Here is a 13,378-nt window from a genome sequence, read left to right as displayed (position 1 = left end):
ATAAAGTAATTGTTAACAGTAAAAATTTAAGTAATTGTTAATAAAAAAATAAAAGAAAAAAAGAGAAAATTAAAAATTACTTAAACAAAATAATAAAAAAAACCAAAATGTGGTGTCGTGGGACACCAGTTAGGAACGAAGTTCGACGAACGACGAGTCCTTCGGCTAATATAGAATCGACACAAATTGCAAAAAAAGTCGTGCTCAATTTTATGTAGGTTTTCTTGATTTTTCTCTTAAATTTTGCTGGTTTGTTTTTATTTAAGTACAAGAAAGTATTTAGAAAATTCAGTATTTTAGGAAATAATAAATTACATAAAATAAAAAAACATCGTAATTCAAATTATCAACTAAAAAAAGAAAGAGGGAGAAAGAGAAAGGTATTATACATTACTCGTCTGTGTATGCGACTGTCGCGCCTGCGCACGTCTCATTTAACGGTTTTATTCCACGCATTTTTCTTACGGTTTTACTATCACATTTTTTTCAGTTCGTTCACGCAGCGAAATCCCTATCCCTTCCAAGCCTGCCGTAAGGAACTTCGTTCCAATAAATAAATCCGCTTTACGGTGTATCCCACACATAGCGGGCTAGACAGAGGGAACCTAGTGTTAAGACACTCAGTTCCCCTCTTTCCATCGAACTCTGGAGGCATTGCGTGTTGAGTTATTCCAACAAAATAATAAAATTAGAAAATAATAATAATAAATTTATCAGATTTCTAAACGCAGCATACATTAATTACTTTATAATCTGACAACTGTCATTTAATCAACAAAATAAAAACTATAGTCGAGATTCATAGATAAATATAATCTAAATTCATATATAATTAAATATCATCTTAAGAGTAATAAAACATAATATTATTGACTATAATAAAAAAACGTAAATACCTAATTATATTAGATACATTTTATTGTACGAAGGCGCTCATATTTTAATGGTTTTTTTGGCCTGGGTTTCATGATTTTACTGATTTTAGGAACACTTGTGAAAACGGCAGAGAACGAAGTTAACCTTGGGATCATATCAATTCAGATTGGTACCGTCAGCACTTAATAAACTTATTGTTTATATTTTTTCCAAGACATGTTGAACAATGAGTCGTTCAATAGAATTGCTTGTGGGTGAAACAAGAACCTTACACCGAATTATTCCAATGCCTCCCGATGGGAGCTGTCTCTTCCATGCTTTTGCATATTCTTTGTTTGAGCGTATTGATATACAACAAACTAATAAATTGCGCGAGACTATAGTAGAGTACGTATGTCGTAACTGGAATGATTTAAGTATCTACACTAGCGCTCGAAACGGGAATCCTTACTCTTCTAAAGAAGACATGCTTTGCTTAACTACGTACGGAGCTACTTCCGAAATAAAGGCTGCAGTAGATTTGTACAATATTAAGATAGAAGTGTATTATCACAATGGTGTCCTACTTGGTTTATTCGGCGAAGAGAAATGTCCTATGAAGCGCTTACTCTAAACTATGTTTTAAAAAGAGCAACTCTTGAGTTTCTTGCTATAGTAGCTTCCTATAGGAAAAGTACTTGTAATGGCCAAATTGAATAAAGAATATTTTGATTTTGATAACATTATGAACCTTCCTACTTATAATTTCTGTACAAAAAGTAATGATATCCCATCAAAAACATAAATGTAAAAAGAAAGCCAAGTTCTGTAATAAAACGTATGCTTTCAGCGATAAAAGAAGTGAGATGTAAATGTATGCCAAGTTCAATGGTCAGTCCTGAAATTTATTTTTAACAATATAAAATATTTTATAACAACTGAAAATGCCCATTCTTCTTACAACTTGGAGACTTCATTTATGTGTAATATCTGACTTGGCTAGTTTTCAAATTAATTTACATCGATATTAATGAATGTATTCAAATTTTATTCTATTCTATTCAGATTCTATTGTAAATTCATATGAAAACTAGCCAAGTCAGATATTACACATAAATAAAGTCTCCAAGTTGTAAGAAGAATGGGCATTTTCAGTTGTTATAAAATATTTTATATTGTTAAAAATAAATTTCAGGACTGACCATTGAACTTGGCATACATTTACATCTCACTTCTTTTATCGCTGAAAGCATACGTTTTATTACAGAACTTGGCTTTCTTTTTACATTTATGTTTTTGATGGGATTGATATATCACACAAAAGTAAAATAGTAATTTTGTTGGATATTAAAATACTTATATTGGAAAGGTGTTACTCAAATATTTTTTTGTTTGTTATCTTGTTTATTTTAGAGGTTTATATAGAAGCTCTAGCTACAATTACGGGTTCAGTCTGCAATAGGGGGAATTAATTATTTTCATTTTTCTTATTTTGGCGGAAAGTGGAGAATGGAGTGTCACTAGGTTTTATTATGTGTTATGTGTGGTAGATAACAAAAGCAAAATCGTGCTTGAAAGTAACTGAAGGGCAACCCGAACCTATTGGACTTATAAAGAAAAAAAGATTGCATGTATAATATTTGTGAAGTATATGGGATGACTAAGAGAGCTACACGCTGTATCCCGTACATGGTGAGGTAGGCAGAGGTAGCCTGGGAACCAATTGTTAAGTCACTTCGTTCCCATTAAGACACTTCCGTTCCCCACTTGCGCCGAATTCTGGAGGCATTGAGTGCCGTATGAAAATGAAAATTTAGTTTAATTATTTTTGTCTTTTTTTTTGTATAAATGGTAAAGTCAACATAATACGACGGATATTGCAATTTTCATATAATTTTTCACACATGCGCCAGATAAAGAAGATAAAAGCGTTAATCATTTTTCCAAACCACAATAGCGGTTAACTCTTCACAATACTGTAATTATGAAATTTCAATTAAACCTCTTATCTCTCAATAACAGCATTTATAATCGATTATAGGCGACGATTCTTTGTTACTGTTTTTAGAACATGATCCATTTTTTGTACATTTGGTGTTTGGAATGTTTTTATAATTAAAATATTTTATTTTCAAAAAAGCTTTTAAATTGTTCTAGAAATAAATAAGAATAATTATGCAAATCAAACTTACAAAATTTTTGAACATGTGCTTTCAAGTATAAATATGGACAGGTTAAACTGAGAACCTCCCTTTTTGTGAAGTCGATTAAAAAATAAGAAATAATTACGAATTTTATATTATTAAAGAACAAAGTACTGATGCCATCGTGGTGCACGCTCGTTTCCCACTCGAACGAATGGAATATTTTCAAAACACCGATTTGGAAAAAAAACCAAAGATTTCCGCCAGTCAATACGTAATATTTTAAAAATTAAACGGAGTGTAGGGAACGAAGCTTCTTAACACTAAATTCCCTCTGATCACTTCTAAGCAAGGGATATACCGTGAAGCTTAAAAATATATTAGGTGCTTTAATAATCTACAAATACATACATGCATGTCCATGAAATGTGGCATTGAAAAAAGAAGATAAAAAGCCGAATTAGAAGATACCCTAGCTGTAATTACAGCTGATTTATTTAATTACAGCTGTAATACCGTCTGAAAGGCAATGAGATTACAAGGTCCATAATAAAAGGTTGCCCCTAATCCTTTGACTTCAGATTTACGAACGTTTACCAAAAAGTATATCGTTAATTAATAAACAAATTCCTATTTCTTACATAAATTTTTAGCAAAGTTTAATTTCTTGTTAAAGTAACTAATTGTAAGGTTTAAATGTTGAATGGACTTCGGTGAATTTTCCGTAATCGTTAAGTTTAAGCTTTAGGTCTTTTGAAGCGACTGTTGGGTCAAAGGTCGGGCATTCGATTTTATCTTGAGAAAACGTTTTGAATGAAAGTTTCATGGAAGTAAAAGCTGAAAATAAATTTAATAATATTTTATAGTTCCACGCTGCATTCCGTATATAGCAGGGAATGCAAAAGAAATCTAATTTTTTCTCAACTCCCCACATTTCGAATGATATCTTTAAAAAAATTGTAAATGTAACTATTTTTTTTTTTCAGGTCATATTATTCCTTATTTTTTTAGTTCGACACATTAACTTACGAAGTAAGTGCACAAGGCGAAGTCAAGACACTAGAAAGTGATTTTCTCATGGATAACATTGTCAGAAATGAATTTTTCATTGTAAATTAAAATAGGGAACACGGGAAGCACCAGTTTACAATGAAAAAAAAAAATCATCAAAATCCTTTCTACTAAGTCAAAAGTTCTTAGGTAACAAACATTAAAAAAAATACAGTCTAATTGATAACCTCCTTTTGCAGAAGTCGGTTAAAATAACGTCAATACACACACTCGTACATACGATAATCCAGTAAAACATAATATTTTTAAACATATTGCCTTCACTTTTGATCTCAAAGTTATTAACAGTTAAAAGATAAACATAATGCTCCAAAGAAAATCGTTTTTCTCCAGACGCACGAGCACACCCGTACTCGTATTTACTTGTGAGAATTTAATAAACGCTCTCCTCAGAGCCAAATATTTGTTAAATATGTGTTCTTACGTCGTGTATTTTATTGAATGCCTATGTTTGTTATGTTTGAGATGTTGTAAGATGATGTTTTTTTCTTATGTACGTATGTAAATATCTATGTATTTAATTTTTAATTTCATCCTGTATTCTACACGTAGCGGAGAAGGCAGAGGGCACCTGGGGATCTAGTGTTGAGATACTCCGTTTCCATTAACACATTTTTCTCTACTTTGCGCCGAATTTTGAAGGCATTGCGTGTTGAGTGGCGGAACTCAACGGCGCGCTTTACCTCGTTACCAGAAAGAGGAAAAATAAAGGTCAAGAGGCATTTTTTTTTTAATTTAAATTTCGTTGTGTCCATTTTGCATTTAGTATATTATACTTATAGTTCAAAAGATCGCTGTATAATATCGCTGAAATATTTCACATTATATGTGCCCGAGGTAACCCAACCGCAGGTACATAAGTTCAATTCAAAACAGGTCTGCACAGATGTAATATAGCTATAACTTCTTATATTCGTAGACTTATCGAACCAGCAGTTCTTGAGATTAGAGCTCACGACCAAACAAACAAATCAATTTATAATCATCAAGAATAGAAGAGCAGAGAGATTGTTCTTATAATTTATTAGAGAAAATAGAAATATCCGAATAAAATATATGAAAGTCAAGCTTAGCAAGTACCGACGTTGACACCGGCATTACAGGCATTCATAAGTTATGTCCGGGTGGTCACGACATGTTTAAGCCAAGTATTTGCTCGTCCTGCACGACTCAGGTAAATATTTTTGATATTAGATTATGAAAAATATTTAGAAATATATGTATTTTTGCTCTAATATTTGTTTATGTTAGTTAGACTATTGAGGTCAGTCGTGGCGCAGGGGCAAAATCATGTGGTTGTTACCGCGACAGGTCGTGGATTTGATGCACTTGAGATAATGAAATATTTAATAATATATATTTAGTTTCATAAGAATTAGTAAAGTGTGAAGCTCACACTCTTATATAAGCATTGAATTTAGTATGAAGACAATTTCAATCTCTACTTTTCACCTAAATTCAAGACATTGGCTATTAAGCGGCGGAACCCAACACCGCGCATTGCCTTACCAATACCATAAACAATATTCAAAATAAAAAGAAAATAATGTAACAATATATTTCCCAAGTAAATATAATATATAACAAACATTTAATGTTGAATCACATCGTACACACAGCTGAGACGGCTTAGTCTACATGAGCTCTAAATTATGCGCGGCCACGTCACGCTGGCCATTGTCAGGACTAGAAATTATAAGGTGCCTACGTTATTCTGAGAATTAATTGAAATTTATGTTTCATACAAACGAATGTGATATTTAAACTTGTTTATAATATTAAAATGTAGTAGTATAGTGAGGCAAGTCGAGGCAAGTGTGACTGTAAAGTCGAGTGGTTGTGGGTTCGATCCCCACTCGAGGAAATGAAATATTTATTTTAATTTATATTTCCATATTTTCGCTCTGGTAATGAGGCGATGGCATGGGGTTGAGTTCCGCCATTCAGCACGGAGTGACTTAACACTATGTTCCCACTGCTTACCCTGTTGTGTACGGATATAGCAAGAAAGCTGAAAAAAATATATACTATAATTCTTGAGATTAGCATGTTCAAGCAAACAAACTCTTCTCATAATATTCATATAGATATTCCATGTGTAATGTATTGGGAATCGAACCCAAAGCTCAACAATATACAGCACACAGCTAAATCCAACAATAAACATCAAATAACTATAAAGTAGGCTAGATCCATTCAAAAGCAGTAGAATTTCCTTTCAGTAGGCCAGTGGCTGAACAAATTTCGCAACTTTCTAAGTTAAAACGCTTTTTGCAACTGAGAGTGGACATCAAAGAGATGTGGTATGTTGGACATTCTATGCGTATAAGTATTTTTTTTTATTTCTCGCTATATTCCGTGTATAACAGGATAAGTAGAGAGAACATGGGAACCTAGTGTTAAAACACACCGTTCCCCGTTGAGTGATGGAACTCGACGACATAATTTTGCAACGTTATCAGAGTGAAGAAGTGGAAATATTCAATATTTATTTTTATCGAGTGGGAATCAAATCCACGTCACCTGTCACGTTTCGTTTGTAAACGTAAATATAATTTACTGGTAATAAGAGAAAGTGCGACATCGAATTCCCTTACTTAACAGGCAATGCCTCTAGAATTTAGCGGAAAATAGAGAACGGAAGGGAAAGGTTCCTAGGTTCCCTCTGCCTATCTCGCCATGCGCGGGATACAGCGTGAAACTAAAAAAAATAATAACCTTTTTTTAGCCCATATTACAATACAGATTCATATAACAGAATACTTTGATGCTTTTCTCACATCACATACAGTTGCAAAGCGAAGCACTGAAGTACATGATTACCCCTATCTTAGTGACTAATGTGTCTTCAAAATCTTGTCGTTTTAGTGTCTTAACACTTAAAAGTTGAATTTACTATACAACTTTTTCTATTAAAGTGTATACTAGTATACACTTTAATAGAAAAAGATGTATACGTATTATTTATAGGTCCTCGATTCGAATCTTATTTGGGTTTAATATTTATAATTGAGTAAATTGCTTTTTGTATTTTAATTATACAGAGTGTTTTTAAATAAAAGCACAATTTTAACTAGTCTATAAAAGGCTAATACAATTAAAACGATAGAGATTTTGCCAAAAGTGAAAAAGAACACAATAAATAATATAATTATCGTCGTAAAATAAAACGCCATTTGTTAAGAATTACGTATACAAGTACTTCACTCAATGAAATAAAATATTTTCATTTCATTGCTCTGGTAAGATGGCAAGCGCGGCGTTGAGTTCCGTCACCCAACACACAATGCTTCCTGAATTCAGCATGTCTAAAGAACAAAGTGTCTTAACGCTAGGTTCCCAGGTTTCCTCTTGCCTACCTTGCTATGTGAGGGATGCAGCGTGAAGCTAAAAAAAGCTTAGTTGTTTCTTATAAGCTTCTCATTAGAATTCGAATACGAGGTATTTACTAGAATAAAACTGAAAAACATCATAAAATTTTGTACTGAATTTCTGAAAAAACTTTTAAAAGCGGCGGTGACGTTTATTTTATTATATGGCATACAAGTTGCAATCAGCAAAGTACACAGCGATTTTATATACACTTAACCTCTGAGGTGGCATCGTTCTTGGAAAATGTCCAAAGTAACTTCATATTTCGACTCAAGTTAAAGAAGAAAGGTTTAAAATATTTTTAGAAATATAATTAACTAGTTGGGCTCCGCTACGCAAGAACATCACGTATTTTGGCGGAAAATGGACGACGGAACCCTATCAATGGGTTCCGTTCACGAAATATAGAGATTAGCATAATATTCTGTATAGGGTGGAGTAGTGATATAGTGCCTGACTGTAAGCTATGGGTTCGATTTTCCCATTTGAGAGAGCGAATTATTTTCGTTTTCTCGCTCACAAGACAAAAGTGCAGCGTGGGGTTCTACCACATTATATAGGGTTTAGTATTATTAGGGTTATATATTAGAAATACTCGTAAAGTCTTTTTTTTTTCTTTAAGCCATACTTGGTATATAAGATTGGCGGAAGCTACGTGCATTCAGTGTCCTGCTATATTATTACTAAATTTGTTTAACTATAAATCGACTTTAGAGACGAAATGAGACATAAGAACACTTTCTTTAGATTCATGAGGTAAATAGAATTTTAACATTTTTACAACATTGAATTCTGCCATTCAACACGTAATGTTACGTAAATTAAATGAAAAGTGGAGAACGGAGGGTTAGCATTTAACTATCTATGTGAGGGATACCACGTAACCCTAAAACAATAAACAAAAATATACAATTTACATAATAAGGACTAAAAATTTAAAATTTTACACCATCCTAAATTCCCTAAATACAAATTTCGTACAATTAAAATTTTATGCAGTAAATGTATAGTTCAAGTTTAGTAATTAGACAAGATTTAAAGGCAAAGTTGTTATTCTTTATTAGAAAAATTTACTTCGTTAAAAAAATATTCAAACGATAAATAATATTAATAACTCATTCTTCTTTTTCGTTTTTAGGTGTATTAATATTTTGAAAGTTTCACTTCTTCGACCCGCAAATAGTAGGGTAAGTAGAGGGAACCTATTATTAAGACATTCTTCCCCACTGTCTTCTAGATATTGCGTGTTAAGTGGCGGAACTGAACGCCGCTCTTGTTACAGGAGCGCGGGAATTAAAATATTTTAAAATGAAAATAAATAATTAAAAATACACTATTTTGTACTTCAAAGCTTACTATCCAAGTACCAAACGTTAAAATTAAATATTTGACTTTCATTAAGTCAGTCTTTTGTTGCAACGCCGTAATGAACTTCGTTGTGAAGATATCGCATCTTTTGATGGTATAAGAATTTCTAGTGAAACGATTTTAATTGTTGAGATATGATCTGTCTTTATTAATTTTCTGTAATAAAGATTTTACTTACAATATTGAAAGATAAAATGGTGAAATACTAGAAACCTATAAAGAAGTGTTTTAACACTAAACACAAAATGCTATCCGCCTACCTTCACGTAAGAGATAAGAGTGAAGCTGAAAAACTAATAATAAAAAAGAGAAAAACGGTATTTTTTTAATTTGATAGAAAATTAGGTACCAACCGGCAATCTTCTTGCAATAATTTCCAACATATTATATATTTTGCTTTATAAGTCGAAAAAAAAGTAATAAAAAAAATGCTAACATAGCTATATTCAAGGTCCGTGTAATTTAATCAAAACCCCCCCGAAGTAAACAAGGGTAGCAAGTTCCCTCGTAAAATCTAACATAAAAACAATCTTTACAGCTTAGATTTTCTTTCCATAAAATTAAACATGGACTACTTTTTTGACATGAAGAAGTTTTTTCACGCATTTCTGATTGACGTCATAGAGATGTAAATAGGCATTCTTCTCTCTTATTAAGAAGCTCTAAATTAGTTTTTACGGTTCCGTTCCCAAAGGCAAAAAGAGCAAAACTAAAATACTAAGACTTGCAGCAGGTAGGCAAGACACTCTATTTCCCACTTTCTGCTAAATTCTGGAGACATTGCGTATTGAGTGGCGGAACTTAACACCGCGTTTTGCCTCGAGACCAGAGCGAAGAAATGAAAATATAAATTTATATAAGTATTTTGTTTCCTCGAATGGGAAACTGCGAACCCATAACCAGTCACACTTTGTGCCCCTATGCCAAGACTGGCCTCTTCTGGCTAAATATAAAAAATCAAAATGATGTCTTCAAGCAACTCATATAAATATATGACATTTGAACTTTCACTCTCCATGAGTAACGCTCAGGGCGATACGTCGATAAGTTTTAGAAAATATTATTTTTTTACATTTTCAATACAAAGATTATTGTTAAAATATAAGATTAAAGTTTTTATAAATATCTGATAAAAATCTCTCTAATAGAACATTTTCTAATAAATTTCAACCTTTAGAATTACAAGTGCATTGCCCGTCTAGTACTCCCTTTATATAGTTTATTTTTTAGTAAACCAAGTACAGATTATTTTACTCAAACATCAATTTTGTTCTCTCGATCTAGAAAAATTAAGGGCGGTGTTGAGCTCTGTTTTTCAATGTTTCGACAGCGGTTCAAGTTGTGCATGGGAAGTGTTTTACTAAAATAAGATTATTACAATTTTTTTTATAGCTTTTGTTGCTGATATTAAGTTTTATCTAAATTACTCTACCTTTCTTATATCATTTCTCTCTATTTTTGGCTTTTCTTGAACAGGTACCCCCAACCAAGGTCCAATAACCTCTTTTTCTTTTACCGTCTGCTGGTTGTAATTAGTTTTATATATTTTCTAGTACTGTCCCTTGTCCTGTGTCCTGCCTATCGTCATTTTAACTGTTTAAATTTTTGATAAATGAATATCTTCTATCTTCTACTCTTTAACAATCTTTCAATGTCACTAATATTTTAAATACAAATATTTTGACAAGTAGGAATCGAACCCTTCATTTTAATCAAACATTTCGTCACTGCGCTACTAAGGTGACAACGTTTTATAATGTAAATAGTTGTATAGTTATATTGTTCTTGTTCTCACATCAGCAGCGGAAAGTAATCTCATTGCAGACACTTTAGCAACTTCTCGTATAAATCAAGCTATCAAGCTATCGACAGTAAAGAAAAATAGCTTAACTTTGCCTTTAAAAATAGTAAGGAGTTTCAAAGTAAATTAAAATTGAGCACAGTTTTTTCATTATTTAATTTTCATTCATTATTAAATAGTAAATGTATAAAAAAATTTATCACTCACTTCCCATCAATTTACGGGATATTGGATGTTGTGTGGTACAACTAAACGCCGCGCTCTGTCCACAAGAGCGGGAAAATGAAAAAAATTGATATATAATTATACTGTAGAATGAGAATCGAACCCTCAATAGTTGCCTTGTGTGTTGACACTCAAACACCACCATACCACGACGGCTTCAAACCACTCAAAATCCATTCCGAATAAATTCCATTATATTATTTATATGGGGGCAGAGTAATAAAACATTAGATAGCTACTAAAGGTGTAATACGAAGCTTGTCGCGTTATGCTAAAATTTATTATTGTTAATATACTTTAAAACACATAGGGGATATAACCGAGCGTATCGTACCGCGATAACTATAAAATACTGTCAATTCGCGGGGGAGTGTTACGTGTTTGGATATAGCACGATAAGAGGTTAGTGCGGGTCGGATATGTTAGATATTACAAGTGATTTTTTTCAAGCCATTAGTCAGTAAGTTGTGGGTTTGGTTCGTGTCAAGTGGCGTTGGGTTCCGCCAGTCGGTTTCTAGACGTACGGTTAATTTCCAAGACATGACGTGTTGAGTGGCGGGAATCAACGCCGTGCTTTTGCCCTGCACTACGACGGTCTAAAATTATTTATTCTCCCAATTAGAAATCAAACACTACTGACGCGTCACACGATTCAATAAACATTTTAAATTCAATTAAATCAGCTTCACGCTGTATACAGCAGGGTAGGCAGAGGGAACCTAATATTAAGACACTGCGTTCCCCACTTTCCGTCGAATTTAGGAGGCGTAGTGTGTTGAGTGGCGGGACTCAACGCCACGCTTTGCCTCGACACCAGAACAAAGAAATGAAAATATAAATTTAATATTTCTCTTATTTACATTTTATAAACATTATAATATAAAAAATATACTTTTACTCAACTAATATGTATGAAAATTTTATAAAATAACAAATTTTAATTTGGTGAGCTAAAAATATTAACATTGCCTTACCAACGGCTTAGCTCAGTACCAGAGTGCCACATTGATTTGTTATTCGATTAAGCGTTGTTAAAACGTTGCAAATTTTAATCTCTCTATTTTTAGAGTGCTGTAAAATAAAATGGAATAGTTTGAAAGCGTTATAAAAAATTAACTTTAACAACCAATAAAGCTATTACTAATTTTAGTATTAGTACTTTGAGTTATATTTTTTAAAATGTTTTGTTTAGCTTCACCCTGTATCCTTACTTAGATTAGACAGAAGGAACCATTTCGTGAATAGCAAAAAATGGGCTTCGTGGCGCAGGGATACAAGCGTGCCACTGTAACCAAGGCAGTAGTGAGTTCGATTCTCACTTGAGGCACAAAAATATTTAGCATCTCCATTTTCTGGCTCTGGTAACGAGACAAAGCGCGGCATTGAATTCCGCCATTCAACACGCAACGCCTCATCAGAAAATGAGAAATGGAAGTGTCTTATTAGAAACTAGAGTGTCTAAAAACTAAGTTCCCAACCCTGCTGTTTGTTGGACGCAGTGTGTAAAAAACCTCCTCTAAGCTTTACATTATTAGGAAAAGAACTTGGTTAGGTATTTTTTGACCGTTCCATATGATGGTCCGTACATAAGTCGATAAATAAAATAAGTCGATAATATTTAAGATCTCTCTCTCTCTCTCTTTCTCTGACGTCTACAAATAAGTGTTACCTATCCCCACCAAGAGGATGCTAGGAAATTCTCTATTACACCCAATTCTCGATGATGCCGATGCAAGCTGTCCTAACATGACCGAACACAATCTAAATAAACTACGACATCAAAATCTTGCTATTCAGTTCATGTTTAATTTATGTAAATGTGAAGCCAGTCGTGACGCATTTGCACATAATGTGCCCGAAATCTTTAAATAAAAGTAAAGTAAAAGTAAAATATTCTTTATTGCACACCAAATAGTTAATTACAAATATGTTTATAATGATACAAGAAACAGCACAATAGGCGGCCTTATTGCTAAGCCAGCAATCTCTCCCAGGCAACCTTTGGATAGAGGAGAGCATTAATTAAATTAGGAGGGGTGTACTAAATAAATCTGAGTACTAAATAAAATATATAAATGGGCAAATATATACACATATACATACATACATACATACACTTATACATACATAAATACATACACATACATACATACATAAATACACACATACAAACACACCTACATACACATATACATATATAATAAGATTTTGTGGGAACAGTGAACGTATTAATTAAATTAAATTTGTCAACTATACTTAAGATTGTCAAAGTGTCAAATAATATTCCTTCAGCCTTTTTTTAAAGGTCATTAAAGTTCGAGATTGCCTTATTTTAACGGGTAAAGAGTTCCACAAGCGAACAGATTTAACAGAAAAGGAATTTGTGAAGAAGGAAGAAGAGTGGCAAGGAATTTTAAGAGATAATGTGTATTGGGAGCGGAGGGAGAAATTATGTGATTCACATAAAAACTTAAATCGTTCTTTGAGGTATGAAGGGGAAGATGGATTAAACAGAATGTTATACAGAAGACAAAGAACATGA

General features: G+C 32.7%; 1 protein-coding gene across 1 annotated transcript in view; it reads left to right on the top strand.

Moving 5' to 3' along the window:
- The window catches only part of LOC146539792 (uncharacterized), a 41,051-nt gene extending 27,673 nt beyond the window's left edge, over positions 1-13,378 (top strand). The window contains exon 3 of the mRNA XM_085207927.1: positions 13,142-13,378. Within this exon, the coding sequence (XP_085064053.1) occupies positions 13,142-13,378 (237 nt within the window). The remainder of the gene's footprint in view (positions 1-13,141) is intronic.

Source organism: Heliconius melpomene, chromosome 3, assembly GCF_056956725.1.
Source record: "Heliconius melpomene rosina isolate 202511_hmr_F chromosome 3, ASM5695672v1, whole genome shotgun sequence".
In the NCBI taxonomy this organism is placed as follows: Eukaryota; Metazoa; Arthropoda; class Insecta; order Lepidoptera; family Nymphalidae; genus Heliconius; species Heliconius melpomene.
Note: the sequence above shows the minus strand (reverse complement) of the source record. Positions and strands in the feature narration are given on the sequence as shown.